General features: G+C 42.5%; 5 protein-coding genes across 5 annotated transcripts; 1 reads left to right on the forward strand and 4 right to left on the reverse strand.

Moving 5' to 3' along the window:
- Positions 1-177: 177 nt before the first annotated feature.
- LOC310806875 (uncharacterized protein) lies at positions 178-1,792 on the reverse strand. The gene is made up of 2 exons (XM_083673152.1): positions 1,297-1,792; positions 178-1,003 (listed from the first exon to the last, which is right to left on the reverse strand). Exons 1-2 carry the CDS (start codon positions 1,678-1,680, stop codon positions 827-829), a joined length of 561 nt encoding a protein of 186 aa, XP_083529278.1. The 5' UTR covers positions 1,681-1,792; the 3' UTR covers positions 178-826.
- Positions 1,793-2,251: 459 nt separating this feature from the next.
- On the reverse strand, positions 2,252-6,228 carry carnmt1 (carnosine N-methyltransferase 1; the record flags this gene model as incomplete). The annotated part of the gene is made up of 8 exons (XM_083674142.1): positions 2,252-3,246; positions 3,465-3,568; positions 3,753-3,866; positions 3,964-4,142; positions 4,482-4,622; positions 4,915-5,081; positions 5,425-5,620; positions 6,080-6,228. The coding sequence occupies 8 exons, from the start codon at positions 6,226-6,228 to the stop codon at positions 3,082-3,084; spliced, it is 1,215 nt and encodes a 404-aa protein (XP_083530268.1). The 3' UTR covers positions 2,252-3,081.
- Positions 6,229-6,995: 767 nt separating this feature from the next.
- On the reverse strand, positions 6,996-8,718 carry LOC310807335 (alpha-1-antitrypsin-like; the record flags this gene model as incomplete). Its single annotated transcript, XM_083673767.1, has 4 exons — positions 6,996-7,257; positions 7,389-7,536; positions 7,705-7,972; positions 8,085-8,718. The coding sequence occupies 4 exons, from the start codon at positions 8,716-8,718 to the stop codon at positions 7,060-7,062; spliced, it is 1,248 nt and encodes a 415-aa protein (XP_083529893.1). The 3' UTR covers positions 6,996-7,059.
- A 771-nt stretch (positions 8,719-9,489) lies between these two features.
- nmrk1 (nicotinamide riboside kinase 1) lies at positions 9,490-12,642 on the reverse strand. Its single transcript, XM_083674251.1, has 8 exons — positions 12,540-12,642; positions 12,120-12,210; positions 11,622-11,670; positions 11,098-11,269; positions 10,562-10,633; positions 10,157-10,263; positions 9,874-9,957; positions 9,490-9,762 (listed from the first exon to the last, which is right to left on the reverse strand). Exons 1-8 carry the CDS (start codon positions 12,566-12,568, stop codon positions 9,743-9,745), a joined length of 624 nt encoding a protein of 207 aa, XP_083530377.1. The 5' UTR covers positions 12,569-12,642; the 3' UTR covers positions 9,490-9,742.
- Positions 12,643-13,195: 553 nt separating this feature from the next.
- Positions 13,196-19,241, forward strand: ostf1 (osteoclast stimulating factor 1). The gene is made up of 10 exons (XM_083672742.1): positions 13,196-13,336; positions 15,418-15,464; positions 15,664-15,714; positions 15,985-16,048; positions 16,349-16,402; positions 16,653-16,760; positions 16,862-16,911; positions 17,267-17,345; positions 17,702-17,800; positions 18,193-19,241. The coding sequence occupies exons 1-10, from the start codon at positions 13,303-13,305 to the stop codon at positions 18,249-18,251; spliced, it is 645 nt and encodes a 214-aa protein (XP_083528868.1). The 5' UTR covers positions 13,196-13,302; the 3' UTR covers positions 18,252-19,241.
- Positions 19,242-20,928: the final 1,687 nt, after the last annotated feature.

Genomic DNA, 20,928 nt, shown 5'->3' on the forward strand with positions numbered 1-20,928 from the left:
AAAATACTTCTCTAGTTCTTCAGTATGTCTAACACACAGTAACCAGGATCCTTGTGTGTCAACTAACAATCAACATATATACAGAGTGATCAGCACCTCTCTGCATGTACACCAGACATGAACAGTGCACACAATGACCAGCAGGTTACTTGATGAAAGAGTAAATGACTTCTGGAATATTGTTTATTTCAAAGCAAGGCATTCTTACAATCCAGGCACTCTTTCATCCGTCAGTCAATCTGGAAGGATCACAAATGAGAGGTACACAACAAGAGTAACATGTGAAACAGTCAGAGTCAATGACTCCCAGTTTAAACAGAATGAGCAGGAATAACACCAAGCCCCATTGCAGAGCTTAGCTACAGTAAGATCTAGGTTTAGGCTCAGTTCAAAACATTACATTAAAAAAATGCAATATAAAAAGGAGAAATTGTGGGTCTAAACAAATATAACAATGACTAGTTGCAAGAGCTAACAATACTATCAACATGGAAAGGAGCAGTACAAACATGTCATAAAAGTTAAGGTTTTTACAAATACTGCCGCACATCAGTTGAAAGTCTCTTGGTCTTAGGCTGTTGAGCTACAGCGTATGCCATTGATGCAATTTCTATAGCATTATTCTCTATACAGCAGCAAGTAAACCATACCATCATGGACACAATGCTAGGTAATATGGTATCTGTGATTTGAGGAGTGCACTACGTGTGTTTTTTTCGAGTCTGTGTGTGCTGGGAAGTCTATTAAATGTGTAGTTCTGTCATCATAGTTTGTGTTTATTGTTATTGTGAGTGTGTCTGCGACAGTCTCTGTGGTGTGCAGCTCTTCACGACTCCATGGCTACAGAGGAGTCTTTGATGGGGCGTTCTGAATTTGGTTCAGAGACGGTGTCATTCTGTAGTAATGAGAGGTCCAGCTCAGGTAGGGGGACCCTCCAATACTGGAATGAGTTGAAAGTGCAAAGGCCATCCTCATCATCATCTTCATCATCTTTGTGTGTGACCTGGAAGTGGGAGGGGAAAAGAGACCGTTTTATTTAACTTGTGAAAAAACGTGTTGGTGAGGTTGCATTTTACACCGGCCTTTAAAACGTTTACTTTTTTTATTTGATATACTGTACAGTCTGACATGTTTTCAAATGGGCGAGCGAGAGGCATTGGGCAAAAATATGTTTTGCCAAAAGCGTGACACTAGCGACACCTTGTGGACTCTGGGCGATACTGTGCTAGATGAATGTGCAGGCAACGTAACGTTAATGTATGTGTGCAATAGATATTCTGCACATCAAGTACTTACAAGTTTTGCAATATCTTGTTGTGCTCCGGCAGTGTCCTCTCGTGCACGTTTCTTTGAAGTCACGGAGGTTGAAAAGGAGGCAGGGTTTGCGCCATTCTCTCGGAAGCTTCCAGAATGCGTTACCAGCAAACTCTCCGATGCACAGACCCGATCACTGGTTGTTATCTTGCGCGGTGGGGATGTTTCTTGTTGTCCCTCCTCATCATCGAAATAACAGGGTCTCTTTCTGCAGCGGCTCCCTAACAAAGCGAGCAGCGATGGCGGACTCACACCCCCGGTTGAAGCCATGCTTTCGAACTGCGTATCAAAACTGCAAAGTGAACGAAAACATCTTTTGTAAGAAACGTCGTGGAACAAAACATCTTCTGCTCGCCTTTTCGTCATTAATGCACGTTCTGAGAATAATTCACAGAATGGCAAATAGGTTCAATCTTCCAGGCATCAACAGGTGTTTATGATAATCAATATAACCACATTTCACTCAATACATAGACAAGTTACCTACTGTAAAAGCCTCTTGGCGATCTATCCAATGAGAGGATAGATCCGCCGCCTGTCTCCGCCCACAATCGAGTTGTCTGCCTTCTTTGCCAACAGCGCTACTTCACAACTAGCGGTTCATGTGAATCACTTAACATTAGAGATATCATAGTAAACTATTAATCTATGCAGTGTACTGGATGTATCTTTCACACACTCGATGCCATATTCTATTCATATGATAACACATTACAATTTATAAATGTTGCTCTTCAATTACTGCGCCATGGACTCCTCTCCATTTCTAACCTTAATGTACTAACAAGGTTTACCGAGACTGAAACAGTTGTCCAAAAGTATGACATAAGCATTAGGGATCGTATAGCCTACCGGGCAGTCCATTGACCCACCGTAATATTTCAGAATACAAGAGCAGTTAAAGGACATATAATTGATTAACATTCAAAAATTGATCTGTCTTGTCACATTTTAATAATTGTATCATGCAGTACACCACAAAAAAATAGACAACCAATTTCAATAAATGATAAGTTAAAAAAAAAAAGACTTTTGCCTTTATTGTGAAATGAGGTGGTAACTAGATCCAAGGTGTGATGCTGAAACTCAACCTTTGTGTCCAATAATACAATATAAGTTTAAAACAACTTTTTATCACATGTTAACATTTGAAATCCACTACTTCAGATGAAAAAAATTCATAGAGCTGGCAACACCACATTTTACAAAATAATAAATACTTGGGAAAGTAGACCAGGGGTGCAACAACTCAGACTGTAGTTCCACAGTCCTGCAGGTTTGTCATCTCTCCCAGGCACTAAATGTTACTGTATGGCTACAGATCGCCGTTCTCTCAGGTAGAAACCCAGTTCATATACTGGTAGTTAAAAAGGCAAGGATGAGAAGCAGCAGGATTGCCTGGGAGCTGGAGGAGCTGAGCTGAGCTGTGCTGGTGTAGAGGCAGGCCTCTGACACACATGCAACCACACCAGGTCACCGTGGAGACAGAGGCATCCCATGGCCTCTATAACAGAATGCAATGACCAGTCCTGGGCTGAGGAGAGTGATGATGTCACTTCAGTCTTTAACAGGCGTCTGTCTCAAGGGCAGAAGGGAAGGTGTTCTTGTCCAGCAGTTACAGCGATGAGATTGTATATTACAAAAAAGAAGAAATGTTAAAGAAAAAAAACTGTCCATTGTTGTAATGTTTCTGTGTTCATTTTCCTTTTTCTTAAAATGTTCTCGGGCCATTCACGTTTTGCTGTGACGTCTTCACATCGGGTGATGTCACGTCATGCAGTCGGAGTTCTCTGGCCGCGGGGACGCCTCCGGTGTTCCGTTGGCATACATGTGGGCAGGTTTCCGTGCCACAAAGAAGACACAGTCATACAGGTACTTGAGCATGGAACATTCGTTCTCTGTGTAGGTGGTGGGGACAGACTCTCTCTCAACCTGCAATTAGACATATGGCGTTTATTACACACTGACACCTACAGCTGTGTTATGAATAATTTAATGTTGTATTGTTATGTGATAATGTTGTGGAGTTGTATGAATTTAAGAGTCTATTTATTGTGCATGGGCTGTACTTGGTTAACCCTGCCTCAGAACCTATAACCCTGCCTCAGAACAGCAAACCATCACCATGCATTGCATCAGTTTATATTTACCTCCAAGAGGAATCCATATTTCAAGATGGCCGTCCTGATGTCCTCGTAGCTGAGCTCTATGGAGAGCTCGTTGGCCATGTTCTCAAAGTGGTACAGCAGTGGACCTGTGCAAGAGGAGAATGACAGCTTTGTTCAAATGCAGCATATCACTGTCACTACTCATGTGAAACTAGTTAAACATAAGTTAACTACACCAAGAACACTCAACATTCTTACTAGGAAATGTATCGCATTGGACCCTGGTTGGTGAATAGGTCTGTTAAAGTTTGCCAGTTTGTCGGGACTCACCAAGATTGATCCACACACCCCCGGGTTTGAGAATGTTCCAGATGTTCTCCACGTAGTCAATGACATTGTGGGCTGTGTCGATGAAGAAGCAGGTTGCCACACAGTCCCAGGTGTCTGAGAGGGGGGGGGGAGGGACGATCGCCATCAGACTCATCATCAGCAGAAATATAAGAACCTGTCACTGATTGGACAGACATGGCTGACCACTCACCAGGCTCCGTATAGACTTCCTGGAAGTCCCCGGCCACCATGGAGAAGTCTGCGTTTGGAGGAAGGCTCTGGGGGTTGACATCAGGGAAGCTGATTGGTCGCGTCTGGTCGGATGACCTCTTGTTGTTGCTGAACTGGTGTATCCAGGGGTACAGGGTCATGGAGTTCACATTCTCACACCTCAAGAAGGGGAAGGATTAAAAAGGTTAGAATCATACGGAAAGCTGAACAATAGATTGCATTATAAATGCATTAAAAGGTTAATTACACTAAAATAGCATTTGTCATGATCAGAGGTGCTAACATATCTTGCCGTAGGAGGGTGAGAATGAGTTGTTGGCCCATGTTCTTAACTCTTGTAGTGAAATATACTGCAACATATGCAAGAATATATGAATAATTCAAGATGGAAGTGAATTATTCAACATTTCAGTTAACAAATAAATGCAAAAACAAGTGTGTTTCTGTGTTTCTGTGTGTGTGTGTGTGTGTGTGTGTGTGTGTGTGTGAGTGAGATACCTGTTGAGAACAAAGTTTGAGGAGAATAGCATGAAGAAGCTCCATTCGTTGCCTTGACAGGCGTAGCCCAGACTAGCGATCTCCCATGCCAAACGACCAAGCCCCGCCCCCGGGACTAGCACACTGACCTTGGACACATCACTGCACAAACAACCACACCATCACTGACAAAATACAACACACATGATTTAATAACACAACTCAAGGACCCCTGCTTGTCTCTACTGTGTGTGTGTGTGTGTGTGTGTGTGTGTGAGTGAGTGAGTGAGTGAGTGAGTGAGTGAGTGAGTGAGTGAGTGAGTGAGTGAGTGAGTGAGTGAGTGAGTGAGTGTGTGTGTGAGTGAGTGAGTGAGTGAGAGAGAGAGAGAGAGAGAGATGTCTGTGTGTGTCTGTGTGTCTGTGTGTCTGTGTAGTTTATAGTACCGCAACTCACTACTTGTCGCTGGGGAACAGCCTCTGAATCTCCTGTATGAGAGGCAGGTAGCAGGAGTCTCTCTCAGCCTTCCCTGTCTCACTCCAGTCACGTACAAACTGCTTTATGGTAGACTTGAGCTTGTCCATGTCGAAGGTGGAGGACGGATGCACCTTCCTCAGGTCGTCCTGGGAAGAAAGGCACTTTCACATAAATACCTTCTCTTCAAACTCATCACATCATACTACTATAGTATACAATGTACCATCACTGGAAATACTGAACAACACATTTCAAAAACCGCCACCTGTATATTTTCAACACCTCAAGCAGCTACAGCACCTGACACCAAATAGTGCCTAGTAGTGATGGTGACCCCCCCCCCCCCCCCCAAATTTAAAAAAATAATAATAATAATAATCTTAATTAAGGTTATTATTGTGTAGTTACCATTACATCATGTAGTTACTAGAGGAGTCAAGATCGCTCAGAGGAAAAGGACCATGCGTGACATCTGACCCTTCGACGTACCTCCTCTCCGTACTCCATGTTCTCGAACATATGGACACAGTTGAGTACGATAGCCTGTAGCACCTCCTGGTTGTGCTCCACGCAGAGCCGCAGCCGTGCCAGGTTAGCCGGGACCCCCGACAGGAGCTGCTGGTGATGCTCCGGAAGACTGCGGAACTGACGCTCCGAACGGTTCACCCGCTCCTGGACATGGACCCTGAGATATAGGGGAGAAGGGGGGTGAAAGTGAGTGACATGATATAGGGGAATTAGGGAGGGGGGTGGTAGAGAGGGAGTGAGAGAAAGGGTGAATGAAGAGGGGAGGAAATGACGGTGACAAATATGAAGAGAGGAAAATTATACATTTCCAAAAAACTTTCAACATGTAGTGTTAACAAGAAAATAAACAAATAAGGCGTAACTGACTTGTAAATGCAAAACAAATGCCCCGATGAAAGCCAGCTGTCAAATGTTCATAAACATAAAAGGAAAATTATCTCAGTGATTATGTACTATTTCTCTTTGTCAGACATATAAAATAGCCAACAGGCAAGGTTCACTCGCTCTGTCCTGCAAACCATACTACTGTCTGGTTCGAATGACATTGTTGTGGTGGGTTAGCTAGGCTAGCTGGCGATCTAGCGGTTTCTTTGTTCTGTTTTGGATCAGTCCGTACCTGTAATATCTAAACGCATCGATCACTTTCCAGAAGTGTTGTCTTTCGAGCTTTGTCTCTTCCTCTGGAGTACATTTATTCCTCTCTCGGTAAAAATACGCCTCTTCTTGCTCTCCATCCGTCGCCAGTTCCCCCGCTCCTTCGGCCATGTCTGATTGATGCACACAGACCCATCCAATAGAAAAACTTAACTGAACTAGGAAAAGTAATCAAACTCACACTCACACATCATCAGAGAGATTAATTCTTAGCTTTATGTAATTTTACACCAAATATTTACTGATGCATTTGAGCAGAGCTTTTATTTTGACATGACTGATGTTTATGTGTCAATGGCTGAATGTACTATACTACATGAATAGTAATAATTCTCAATAAATCTGTAAAAATAAAAAAATAAAGTTACCAAACATTTTTATTTAAAACATTCCAACCTCATCAATCTCGCTCAAACTGAATTACCTCTTCACTCTACTTTCATCATTGGTGGACTTTTACCTTTAACTGCAAGAGTAAACAATTTGTTCAACAAATGGAACACGATGGGGATATATGGGGCATGACAAATATTGCCACATAGTGTAAATTGTGAATACAATAAAATAGAGGACAGACAGTTAACAGCTATAGCGATAGGCCGTTAAAATAGAGGACAGACAGTTAACAGCTATAGCGATAGGCCGTTAAAATAGAGGACAGACAGTTAACAGCTATAGCGATAGGCCTTTGAATGAGCAGCTTATATAGGTTGAGTAGCAGAATGGAATACACAGCCTTAAATTGACTTCCACTTATTCTATAATTGGTGTCGCCCTACATTAGCCATTATGTAGAAAATGGACATTATCAAAACAACAACAAACACACACACACAATAAAGATTGATTTTACATTTTAATTTGGGGTGATGGGGGTACAGGTTTTTGGGGAGCACCAATATCCTGCGACACAAGCATTACATTGATAGGTGAGCACTGGTTTCATTGGTTGGTAGGGTTGATGATCTTGCCCATGAACAGAATGCTACCAGTTTCACCGTCAACAACGAGGACCATAAATGGACGGTCAAACTTCAGGACAGGGGTGCGTTGGAAGGACAAGGGCATTATCGACACACCTGTAGCAGCTGCCACAGTCGCTCCAGCCTCATCCACATCCAGGGAGGCCTGGTGAACAACCTGCAGACAACCACACAAAACAGTCAGTCAAGATTAGACAATGGGTTCAGAGATGAGTACAATGTACAAGGTGTTAATTTATTATGTTCAACCATGTCTTTTTAAATCCACTGAGAGCATTCCATTCTTACCTCAGAGACAAACAACTTCTGGTCCTCTGATATTCCACTGAAGTCAGCTGCGGCACTGAATATGTCTGACATTCCCATCCCATTTAGGACATCCTTGAGGGAGTATGTTGTTGAGATGGACAGCTTGGGAAGAAATACCTTGTAATCCCTGAAAACAAACACACATATTAGAATGAAACACCAGCCTACTACTGCTCCTACCAGACAGAGCATGAAACTGATGATGATGATGATGATGATGATGATGATGACAAAGATGACGATGAGATAAGTTTTTGACTTATAGACCTAAATATGTGACTTTGTAGGGTCATACCTGGCCTTCATCCATCTGTGCCACTTAGTGACATGGTCCTGGCATATCACCTTCTCTAGACTGGCAAGCCCCTCCTCAGGCAGCGCCAGCATCATGGACACAGACTCGTTGTAATGCAGATGCAGGATAGTGGTGGAAATCTCCTGGTCATAGTAGGCATGAAACCTCTTCTCCACACCCATCATCTGGACCTGGACTGTGGTCTGGTTGTCTACATGGAAGGTGTCTTCCTTGGTGTCTTTAGGGTCGAATGGAACCGCCCATTTTCCTTTAGGATGAGAAAAAACAGAAAATATTATTGGTGAATTTCTAATATGTATTAATAATAGTAAACAATACTAGTAACAATACTAGTAAACTAAGTCGTTTACACATCTTACCTTTGAAGTATATGTAGCTAAGGAGGTACATGATAGTGGATGGGTCCAGGTCTTTGACCAGCTTGTCTATTTTGCCATGCGTCTTCTCCTCCACATATTTGTTGATTATGTCAGTGGTCTCAGTCGTCTTGGTGAAGTCGACAGTGAAACCCTCGGAGAGGTAGAACTTCTTCATGTCCTCCAGGAACTCTGGGCGTGGCTTGAAGGTGTTGTGCAGGAACAGAGCACTTCCTGCGGACAAGTCCACGCCAGGCTTCTGGTTGAGCTGGGTGAGGATGGTGTTAAAGGCCTGGTCCACCTCTGTCTGGGTGAGCATTGAGCTGTTGAAGCCCAGGCCACTGAACAGCTGCTGGTGAGTCTGGCCCCTGGCCCCCACCGAGAGAGCGGCCAGGGCCAGAGACACACTCAGTGGGGAGAAGAACACATTCTTGCCCTGGGAGTCTGGCTGGGCCACCAGGTGCTTGTAGAGGCGGAACGCAAACTCTCCGTTGCCTTGGGTCACTGGGACACTGTTGTTTACATGGGGCTTGGGGTGGTGATGATGCCCATGATGCCCATGACCCTCATGGTGGTCACCTCTAGCTGAGCAGAGCAGTGCCGATACGACCCACACACACAAGGCTGTCCGCATCATGGTAACTACCACAAATAAGCATTTGCATTATCAAATACATTATGATCAAGCAACATGAACGTTATTTCATACCATCTAAATCAATATGGACAGTAATTCATGCACTCAACTACCCAAACATAAATATGAATCTTAACTCGAAGTCGTTGGCACAGTACACTATATCACACTTTGCAGCATTTCTACTGTTAAAACTACTGTTGAGTTTTCGACAATGTTAATAGTTTCAAACTAAAAAAGACACAGCATTAAGAGACAACCAATACAGAGCTGATGTAGTGCCAGTAAGACCAGTATGACCAGTATGACCAGTAAATGTGTCCCAGTGTAGAGTGCGTAGAAGTACTCACCCTCCCAGTCCAGGTAACAACTTTAAGCTCCTATTCCAAACACCCATCTATATACTGAGAAGGAGATGACCTCCATTTGGGATTGATCAGGGGGCCTGGACTTTGATAGTTTGTTTTGGTGACAGAGCTCGCCCCCATATTTGCTCTGTGTATTGATTATTCTAATAGAAGCAGAAGCACAATCCAAGCCAGTCCAAACTGAAGTCAACATTTCATACTTCATTACAAAAGTATTAAAAAGTGGATTAAAACCACACTTATGCACGTGTTACTAATCCATTACTTTACTGTCTTGCACTCATGAAGAACATACATCAAATATTCAACATTTTGAACACAGAAACATTACACATAAATACACTGTATTATTAACATTAGTCAAAATAGCAGCTTTATACTGTATGTTAATGTAGGGGAAACACCTAGGGTTGTACAGCACATGACTTAGGACCTTGCAATCCTCAACGATGTAAACAAATACTAACAATAATAGATTGAACGAAAACAAATATGGAGTACGAAGTAGAGTGAATAAGATGAATGAATGCTTTAAGTGTGAATGGAGTAGTTTGTCTTGTTTTGTGCGTTTGTCTCTCCTCTCATTCTCGTTGCTGTGAGGATTAGTTGTATTTCAGAACCTCTGTTTAGTTGCAAATTGACACTTTATTCAGAAGTCAAACAGCTTGGTCTTTCCCTGGGAAAAGAAACCAACAACAGTAAGTTTTTGTAACTGTGTACAAAAACAGAAAGGGAAAACATTCCCTCCTCTTCCATTCAAATCTTCTGTTTCGTCACCCATACATACCCATGAGCCTCTGCGTTTCCTTGGTTACATCCTCGTACACAGAAGCCAACAAGTGCTCTTTCGACTTCAACCCATCCAAAAAGACTGAAAAGAGAGACAGAGAACGAGCGGGTGGATACCACGGCTGGACACAGCGAGGAGACGAGACTTACAAAGGCAATAGCATGTTTAGAGCATTTACAAACATCAGCCTAAACAAGGAACAAATGGTACAAATACTATAATCTGAAACACAAACTGTATATCCATCTGGAGGATAATCAATTTGAAATGACAGACTCACCGATTCCTGATACCATGTCCTCCATCTCCTGCCTGTTTTTCAGATACATTGGCCATACATGTCCATCGAAGTACCCAGGCGGATCAGGGGGTGTGTACACCCTTGAGCTGTCAATCACAGGAAAGGTGGGCCAGACTTGAGGGAGTCATTTCTTTCCCCTGTTCTTTTTATCTTTCATGGATAATACAACCCAATAATGAGATACATATGAACCAGTGGAGGCTTGTCTGTCAGGGGAGGCTGGCGGAGGTAGAACTCGGAGGACGGGCTAATGCATGGAATGGAATGAGGAATGGTATTAAACACGTGTGTCCGATTTCTACCTCAACCAGCCTCCACTGATATGAACGGAGCATAATCTATATCAATGGCGAATTATATTGAAGTATAAAACTATTATCCCACCCTCTCCTTTCTTTGCAGACCTCATAGGGGATTTGAAGGAAGTATCTCTTGTCGATTAAGCCGTTCAAGGGCCTGTCAGCAGAATGTGAAAAACAATGTTTCAAAAAAAGTTACTCTAACCACATAATAATATGATTATTATTACTAGTAGTACTAGTAGTAGTATTGTTATTATTATTAAGAAGAAGAAGAAGAACAACAACAATAATAATAACAATAATAATAATGTATTACATTTAAAAAGCACTTTTCATTATACAAGAATAATCTCAAAGTGAATAAAATAAAAGATAAAACAAAATAAAATAAAAAACTATATATATATATATATATATATATATATATTTATATAACCATATCATAAAAGCAGCCATCTAAGTCTCGGAGGAAGGGTAGGCCAGCCAATAAAGATGTGTCATACATAGGCTTACTAATATGAAGAACAAAATATGAACAGAGTGGTTTATGCCATTCTATATTACAGAGACAGAGAAGAAGAGTGTGAAAGACAGATAAGTAGAAATCTGTTTTCTTACCCGTAGTTGAAGATCAGGAAGCCCTCGACAATGAGCACAAACACCTCTTCTTGGTCTTCTGACGTTGAGGAGTACTGTGTGTTCAGACCTTGCGATGCCAAGAATGAAGCAGGACTCCTCTCCCATAAATCAATCTCACTCATCATTTTGTCCATGTGGAGCGCATCAAGAACTATGGTAGAGAATCAGACTTTATATAGAAATCTGACTGAATCATCACTGAGAGGTTGTACATAAGATAACATTATGTTATGTTAAGAGTCATATGAATATACCAGTCCTTTACAAATGAGAAATTAATTACTAAAGTTACCGTATGACCCTATATGAATTTCATAGATCCATCCAAGTCCATTACAAGCCTATATCTCATTCTAATGCTTTGTCGTCTGTAATCTAAGTTATAGACTTGTTATATAAGGTTATAGACTACTAATATCTATCAAATTAACTTCCTAAATATATTTGTTGAATGGTTGTATATTGCTAATTAAATCATCAAATAAAACAAACACTGCCCCTACCATCATACTGTTTGAACCCATTGCTGTCCACAGGTACCACATGGTCATCCTAAAAGTAGAGAGAGAGAGAGAGAGAGAGAGAGAGAGAGAGAGAGAGAGAGAGAGAGAGAGAGAGAGAGAGAGAGAGAGAGATTGCAAAAAATAATACATGATTAATGAGACTATTATTTCTTATCCTCTTCCCGTTGTAAGTGATAGTCAAGTGAGGACAGCATGAAGACCATGGAGTGTAATGGCCGGTGGCCCTTTAAGGGTTAATGTTTTGGTTGTGGGGGAGCGCACCAGTGGATTTGAGCAACGTTACTTTCATCGCCGATATACACGGAGCACTCTAGCCGTGAATTGGTGACCGATTTGATTGTACATCTTTTATTTGTTTTTCCCTAAAGTGTGGAATAAAGTCACATCATTGCTATAACCCCTCCGTGGGCAATCAATAACGTTACCGGAGCAGATGTGGAATGAGGAGATAGTGGGAGAGTATGGCGGGAGGATGACCTTAAAGAAAGCATCCTGTGCTATGATGCAGCTGTTGCGGATCCGCCGCTGTAGACTCCTGGCGAGGGTGGACTTCCCTCCATTGGTCAGTCTATGTACATAACACAGTAGGACACACATTTCATTGGTTGTCTTGATATTGACTAACGTAGTCTTTTTGTTAAGTTAGTACAGTAAGTTTGTCAAGTATGATGTAAGTATAACCTTGTTATCATCGTATCTCGCCAACAAATAATTGTAATAATAGTGAATAAAAGTCAAATTAGTGATAGTGAGACGTGCCAAAGACTACCCACTCTACTGCTGAATCAAGCTCGTGGTAGTAACCTCTAGATTATATATTCATGCAAGAAGTATAGCTAACAAGGTTAGTTTAATAATATACTGATCAGAATCAGATGTCAATATAGAGGCACGTACCCGCCTATTCCAACAACCAGTGTCCGCATGGCTGAGACTGGTACAATGGCTTTGAATGGTGTCCGCCTCTAGAGTTGCTGACAGTTACCAAGCTAAAATAGCCTAGATAATTTAATGCATAACAGTATCTATGTTATATAACTTTTATGACAGTCGGTGGGTCCATCTCTCTGATATTTTTCGCATTCCCTCACGGCACGGGTAGGGGCGGCGAATGACAGCGTTGATACGTCAACATTTTATCTAGGTGCGCTCGATTTAAATCTGAGCGGATTGATTTTTCGGTTCAGCGGAATTTACACTTTTCAACTATTCCATATGCCAAATCGATTATTGATATAAGTCGTTCGAACCCTTTTTGGTTCAAAGTCCTGTTTTCACCACTCCTTCCATTATTGACAAGGAAAGACCCTTACACTGCCTTGCCAGTGTCTTTAAATTGTTAGTAGGCAGCTATGAAAGGTTATGATGAATAGCCTACAACATTTTCCACTAAACTTCTGTGTTGTTGTTGTTTTTTTGACTGATCTTCAGTACAGTCAACCTTGGTACTGCACTGAACTGTAAAACATATTTATGCCTGACTGATGGCCCGTCTATCTGCGGTGCGGACATGCGCACTACAACTTTTCCGCGTCGCTGGGTGTGCAGTGTACTTCCTGATTGGAAGTGAGAAAGTGCCTTAGCTCAACTGCTAGCGACTGTTCATTGATCACAAAACAACGTTTTAGACAGATACAGCGCACTCTTTATATTTATCACAATGTCCAAGCCTCCTCCTAAGCCAGCCAAGCCAGGTACGTTTTGAGTTGAATACTTGACAGCTTGCTAAATTATTTCCGAAACTAGCTAATGAACACGCAGCTTTCAGGCTACCTGGAATGGGGCGTGTGGGTGTTTCGTTATCTCCTTGAAGAAGTTAATTGACACATTTGAACAGTTTGTCAGTGTCTATTCACATCTCGCCACGGTTCATGTCTCCTGCTCGTTTTGTATTTGTTACATGATGCGTGCAACAGATTGATAAAAGAGATCCAACTCGTATGGCTAACTTTAGCAAGCTAACCTGACTTCCCCATTTCCTACAGTTTCCTAACTTTCTATATCATGCCAAGTGCTACGCGCGGATTTCAGTTGTCTTAGCGTTTTGCATATCTGATCAGTATTCATGATTGTAATATCGTTATCTATATATGATGCATTTATAAGCCTTCTTTTGGTCATAGCAATGAGGTCTGAATTCTACCTGTCGCAAAACTGACTCTTGCCACAGCGCAGGGTGTGGTATGATGGGATGTGGTAGAATGCATTGACAAATTGTTCACAAGTTAAGAGTCTTGACTGAGCTAGTACAGCTGCATTGTTGATCATGCCCAGCTTGCAAGTTTACTGCGCCGTAGCCAACCTATGCCCTTGTCCTTGTTTTGTTTACATAGAAAACACAATGCCCTGTCTGCTGTGCTTTCAGCATTCACTTTGTTGTAGTGAGACACCTACATTTATAAATAACTAGTAGTAGCTAAATTTCACGTTTTGATATCCGACTTTCTGAGAAAAGACATTATTGGTTGGTCTAATATGTTGTCAGACATTTTGTTCTGATCCAGCTCAGCCTCAGTGAAAGACCCCCAGGCCTCCTGATTGAGGTCTACCTTCTGTATTTCTTGAGCCTAAGCCAGGAATTAAACAACCCTGAAATACAGAGCCAGGCGAGCCTGTGCTTGCCCAAAGCTGCATAGAGCTTACACACACACACACCACACACACACACACACACACACACACACACACACACACACACACACAATGTGGAATGGGGGCTTGCCATACATGGTAGAATAGTTATTCAAAGATGTCCCCAGAATGTTGTCGGTAAGTGGTCTAGAGAACTGTAGTGAAACTGCTAATGCAATGTACTGGTAGTCTTCTTTAGGCACGGTGAGGCGCTGAGTTGTGGGGGCGGGCTAGTCAGTACAAGCCTCCGTGTTCCTTAGGGCCAGGACAGGCCCTGTAGACTCACTCACTCACTCACTGCTTAACAGAGCTGGGTTTGTCTGTCTGCTCAGCTGCAGTCTCCCCCTGAAACACTGACATAGTGTGTTGCTGTGTTTACTGTATGTATGTATGTATGTATGTATCAATGTATACAGGGTAAACTAAGTGTTAAAGGGGGGATTTGACCCCAAATCTATTTTCCATGTGTCCACAATGCATTGGCCTGCCGTCTCAAACCAGTATCATTTCATGTGCAGCTGCATCATAGCTATCAAAATGTGGTCTGTGTTACTTTAGGAGAGGGGAATCTCTGGAGTTGTAGGAATTGACTCAAATGGGCAGTTTGGAACATAAGGACTGATCAGGGCATTCAAAGTGAGATATCTTGACTCAGAGATCGTTTTGTGAATGATTTTAACTATTGACTAATACAACTAAAACAACAAAACCACTGGGCTACCTGGTAAAATTCCGCTTCATGGCTCACCATCCACCCCTAGTGTTTTCATGTCCCCCCACTGATTTCCATTTGGGTCTGTCTCTGCGTAAACGAGCAGTGTTTTTCTAAGCCGTGCTTCTCAGTGCCCATGAACTAGTTAGCTTTCAACGCCACTCTCATCTCGTCACATTCCACCAGAGGAATAGAGGCCAGGCTGCACAGAGTGTCTTCCCCGACCCCCAGGCCTGCACTGTGGGAGCCGTAGGGTGCAGGGAAGAGGCACCACCATCTGTTTTCTGTTCGCGATGGATGGATGGATGGATGGATGGATGGTTGAAGCAAGTCTGTGCTGCTGAGTTATGTGTTTGCTGTACATGCAGTCACCATTGTGTAAGGTATTGTTCACTACAACACGCCATGTCTTGTCTCTCTGTCTTCTCATAGGCCAGGTCAAAGTGTTTCGAGCCATGTTCACCTTTGACCCCAGAACGGTGAGTGTGTTTTTGTGGTTGTTTCAGTTGTCCCTGGCCTGGCCCCAGAAAGATTGACTTTATACTGTATATAACTTATACACAATGAGAATCAGCGAAGTTGACTAAAGCACATGCACGTCTCTAAGGGCCAGGTGACGTTAGCCCCGCCCCAAACAGATTGAAATGAAAGTTGGTGTGTTATTGTTTTTATTTTCAGCCGGATGAGCTCTACTTTGAAGAGGGAGACATCCTGTACATCTCTGACACAGTGAGTGTCTGCCACCAGTCCTTTCAGTCTGTCTGCCTCCATCTATTCAGAACTCCAGTTTCCTCCCTCCATCTCTGTTGCCCTTTCTCTAATGTGACCCGTGTTCAGTCTCTGTCTCCGGCCGTCCCTTCTGCTTTTCGTGTTCTCTTTCTGTCTTTCCCTCACTTTCTTTTGCTGTTTCTCTCTGTTTGTCTTTTCTTTTATGTCAGAGAAACTGATGCAAGAATGCTGCCTTGCCATTGCCTCTCACTGCCTGTCTGTCATCCTTAGAGTGACAGTAATTGGTGGAAAGGGACCTGCAGGGGACGGACTGGCCTCATCCCAAGCAATTATGGTGAGTGAACAAACCATTGCAGGGTTAGTAGGTATGAAGATGATGTGGAAAAATTGTTTTTGGAGGAGAGTTGCTCATAAAACTTCATTGCAGTTGGATTTCCCTACAGGGGATGGAAAAAGTAAGGTCTAACGTAATCCAATCTAATTGTTCAATTGACGCAGTTATGATTCCGAAATAGACCATGTTCGATCTGTTACCACGACCTTCTGTAAGCTCTCCTTACATCCATCAGGCATCCATAGGAGTATGGCGCAGTGTTGAAATGAGTTTCTGTTCTCTGACTTCCCCAACCCGCAGTTGCTGAGCAGGCGGAGTCCATTGACAACCCCATGCATGAGGCTGCAAAACGAGGTGAAAAACCCCTGTCACCCCCCTGCCCCCCCTGCCCCCCCTGTCACCCCCCTGTCAGCCCCCTGTCACCCCCCTGCCCCCCCTGTCACCCCCCTTATCAAACACAGGGAATCACAACACCTCCAACAAGTTGTACACTTGACAATATATTTATATTGCCCATTTATTCATCTCCAGCTCCCATAACCTGTATGATTTCAAATTCTGTAATTAAAGTGTGTTGTGTGTGTGTGCGCACTCGTGTGTACAGGTAATCTGAGCTGGTTGAGGGAGTGTCTGGAGAACAAGGTGGGAATCAACGGACTGGACAAAGCTGGGAGTACTGCCCTCTACTGGGGATGCCACGGAGGACACAAAGGTAAATAATCTACACACATTTACCACCACTACACATGCTACACACACACACACACACACACTCTCAGTAAGATATATGACGGTGTTTTTTCTTTGTGACAGATGTGGTGGAGATCTTGCTGGGGCAGGCGAACGTGGAGCTGAATCAGCAGGTCAGAGAGAGTTGTTTTACTCATCATTCAGTAATCATCTCATTCTCACTGCTAGTGGAAAGTTACAGTGTACAGCTGATGAGCATCTCTGTGATGGGTGGACATACAATATAATGTCCTTAGTAGAGGGGCAGATGGGATTGATCTTAGTTTCTAAAGCTGACTGTACTGATGATGATAATAATGGTGATAAAATTAAGGGAGTGAATTTGATTCATATAGGTCTCTAAAGTTGGATTAAATTGCGATTGGTTCTTTAGGTGATGGTTCATAGCATGTTACATGTTGATGATGATGATGAAGAAGATGATGATGATGGGTGAGGTGTTTGATGGATGAGGTACTCTTGTTACAGAATAAACTGGGAGACACAGCTCTTCATGCTGCTGCCTGGAAGGGATACTCAGACATCGTGGAGATGTTACTGAGTAAGAGTGAGTTCAACCACTTCTATTTCATCCGTTTCACACTTCCTAGACCTTCCCCATCTCTCTGTGTGTGTCACCAGCTGTGTGTGACTCAACAGACTACAGGGGTTTCCCCTCCTCGTCTCCTCCGTCGTCTGGGTGGATGTGAGAGGACAGGGATAGATTAAGGCTGTGTGTGATGGAGGTCTACTACAGTTATCCCCACACCTCTCCAGTTGTTTCAGATCAGAAAGGAGACGAGGAGATGTGAGACTTACCCTGTGTGTGTGTGTGTGTGTGTGTGTGTGTGTGTGTGTGTGTGTGTGTGTCTCCTTCTCTCTCTCTCTCCCTCTTTAATCTTTTTTTATTTATTTTTTCTCCAGATGCCAGGACAGATATAGTGAACAATGAGAAGAAGCTGGCTCTGGAGATGGCCACTAACGCCCAGTGTGCCTCACTCCTCAAGAGGAAACAAGGAAGCAGTGAGTCATTTACAACAGCAGGGGGCAGCATTGCACTACTATCAGGCTTTTGACTGGCAACACTTATGAACATCTTATTCATTAAAATACTGGAGTTTAGTTTCATTGTTGTGTTTAGCTTCTATTTATTGTATAAATCATGATTTAAAAAAAGATTATCTGGCTAATAAGCCTGTCCAGGAAACTGCTACAGTTACAATACTAAAATGATGCCAAAGCTGGTGACCCCAAACAAACAACTAGAAATCAGTCCATGCAGGAGATTAGTTGTGTTTGTGTGTAAGGGCAAATCATTATGTGTTGTTCACGTTGTTGAAGCAAATCATTCTACCGTTACAAACCCGTCTCCCGGTCTCTCCTAAATCCTTGTCATCTCTGTACTTCTCTCTCAGACATCACACGGACACACAGCAATGCTGAGGAGTACCTCGATGATGAAGACTCTGACTGAAGCCCCCCCTCCCCTCCGCACTGGAGACGATCACGCCTGTCTGTGTTGGGGTGGGGGGTTGGTTGGTTGGTTGGTTATGTACATTCCAAGTTTTCCCTCCATTTTTCTTTATCAAAACATCTGTTGAATATTAAGAAAAAGTGTGCTTCTAAAACTAATATATTGATATATTGAGAGAATAGTGGAGAATGGGATCAATGTACTATTTTAGGGCTGGGAAGAATAACAGAGGACAGGGAATGCTATCTTCATCTGTAGTGAAGAGGATTGGTATCGTACTAATGAGCCTATTCAATGAATTAACAAATAAAATGTTCTCTGCAATCAAATCTATATAAATACATGCTTCATACTGTGTGTAACTCCATAGAGCCTTTATAAAGCCTTCATAAGGTATGTTATGAAGCATTCATGAACCACTGCATGATATGAACTTAGACCCCCCCCCCCCACTTCAGGTGTCATTGGTCATTCTGTTTTTAATGGTATTGTGTCACCTGTCATGCAGTGTGAATGAATGCCTATGTAGAGGTCCTTACTGTGTCCCAATTCGCCACATTCTTCCATGAAGTGTGCACTTGTGATCTCCCCTACAAACATGGATTTATAGCACTGGTTACACCAGTCCTATGCCTTTGAATGCATGTGGGGGAATGCACAAGTGCACACTTCAGGGACAAGAGTGGAGAGTAGGGAGGCAGGGCCTGCGTACGACTCAAAGGGTCTTCTGGAGTGACACTACAGATGTTTCTATTTCTCTTATTTCATTGGTGTTGCTCTACATTACAGAACTGCTGCTTACTGGTTAACTGATTGATGTGTTCTACAAGTGCCTTATGTGAAGTGGAAGAGGACAGATAAGACAAGCCTATTGAAAAGGGTGTGTGTGTGCGTGTGACTGATTTATGGTTTCATCTCAGTGTCATTTTGCCTGTTTTCTTGCTTTTTTTCTTTTCTGTCAAAACTATGCAATAAATGTGTCCTCTCTTATGATTTGTCCCATTCTTGTTGGCTAGAAAATGCTCAGATACCACAGACTTCACATTGATTTGTTTCTGTCAAACCTTCAACCAGCTGACATAGGAGTAGGACTCTCAGTATTTAATCAGTACTGCGCAGGTCAGCTTCTTGGTTGAGCTTCAACAGCATGATGTCATGGTCGTAGTTATTGGTAGGAAACTCGTGTGGGAATTGACACAAGCTGACTTAAAAACTGCCTGGTTTGCTGTATGATTTATGCATATTCTCCCATTTAGATCAGTGACACTCAATAGTGCTCCTGCAGAGTAGCAATGGGTCTGGGTTTTTGTCTCAGCCTAGTGCAATTACCTCTGATTGAACTAATCAACTGATCTTCACAACCTTCGTTAGCTGAATCAGGTGTGTCACTGCTGAGCTGGAGCAAAGGTCTGCAGCGCGGCAACTCTCAAGGACCAGGATTGAGTATTACTAATATTATTATGATTGAGTTAGATCATTGTGCAGGCTTCACAGGGGTTTTGCAAATTGCCACTGCATGTAGATTTCCTTCTTATCTCTCTTATATTATGCTAATGATCATCATCGACTGTTACTCTTCTGTTAACCAATGATACTGTAAGATAGAAAGAGCCGCATTATCTATTTAACCAACGTTTCAGCAGCAAACTGACTTCTTCAGGGTTTCAATCAAAACACACTGAGGTTCACATGAACATGCCTTACCGCAACGACATTTCTGTATCGATGATTTTTTTTTTTGTACGATATAAAAATTACAAGACTGTCTTTAAATAACTGAGGGCCATGTGAGCTCATTGATGTGGCTGAACCTCTGAAACCCTAAAGGCAGCTTGCTGACAACGTTGGTTAAGCAACCAATTAGCATCGGAGCAAAAGTGTGCGGCTCTCTTTCGTTCAAGTTTCACCGGCCGCCTGCACCTCAACCGAACTATGGTGTGAGTTTTCTTGCTTTTTTGAACCAATGATATTATGTCACTAAAAGTGCCTTATATGAAGTGGAGACTATTGCATTTGTCTGATGGTCATCAACTGACATTTAATTTTATGTTAGGCACTGTTTGTTTCTCCTGGGTTATACAGTACAATAGAGTTACTGCAACCCTCATCATCAATCTCATTGATGGAGCCAAAGGTCCTACTGGCCACAAATGCTGTATAATATCACAGAATTAAAACAGACACTTATAGACACTTGGTTCATGTAGGGAGATCTGAGATCTCTTTATTATCAGAGAGCATTTTCAGCCTTCACTGACCGCCAATTCATTTATTTAGTTGTTTCATAGATCCACTTGCTGTAACGACAGACATCCATGACTATTGTTGGGAGGTCCATGTTCTGACAACCCCTGACATGTACACCATAGATACGGTTCTTCCATTCCACACCCCCTCCAGAGTCACCCTAAGAGAGGGAGTGAGAGAGGAATTCCTGTGATATAAAACTCCTCACACCTGTTAATATCTAATTTGCAGATTAACCAAAAGTAAAGAGAATATGAATGCCCTATTTGAATAGTTTGAAATGTATCCTCCTTTCCGAGAAGAAATCCCTCATCTGACATTGTTGCATATGGGATACTTTTATATTGTATGCTTGTATATTTGAAACAGGACCTTGTTCGTACAAAGGTAGAAATTGAATGAAACTGGAAATAAAATAACATTTTAAGAA

Source organism: Argentina silus (genome assembly GCF_951799395.1).
Source record: "Argentina silus genome assembly, chromosome: 7".
Lineage (NCBI taxonomy): Eukaryota > Metazoa > Chordata > Actinopteri > Argentiniformes > Argentinidae > Argentina > Argentina silus.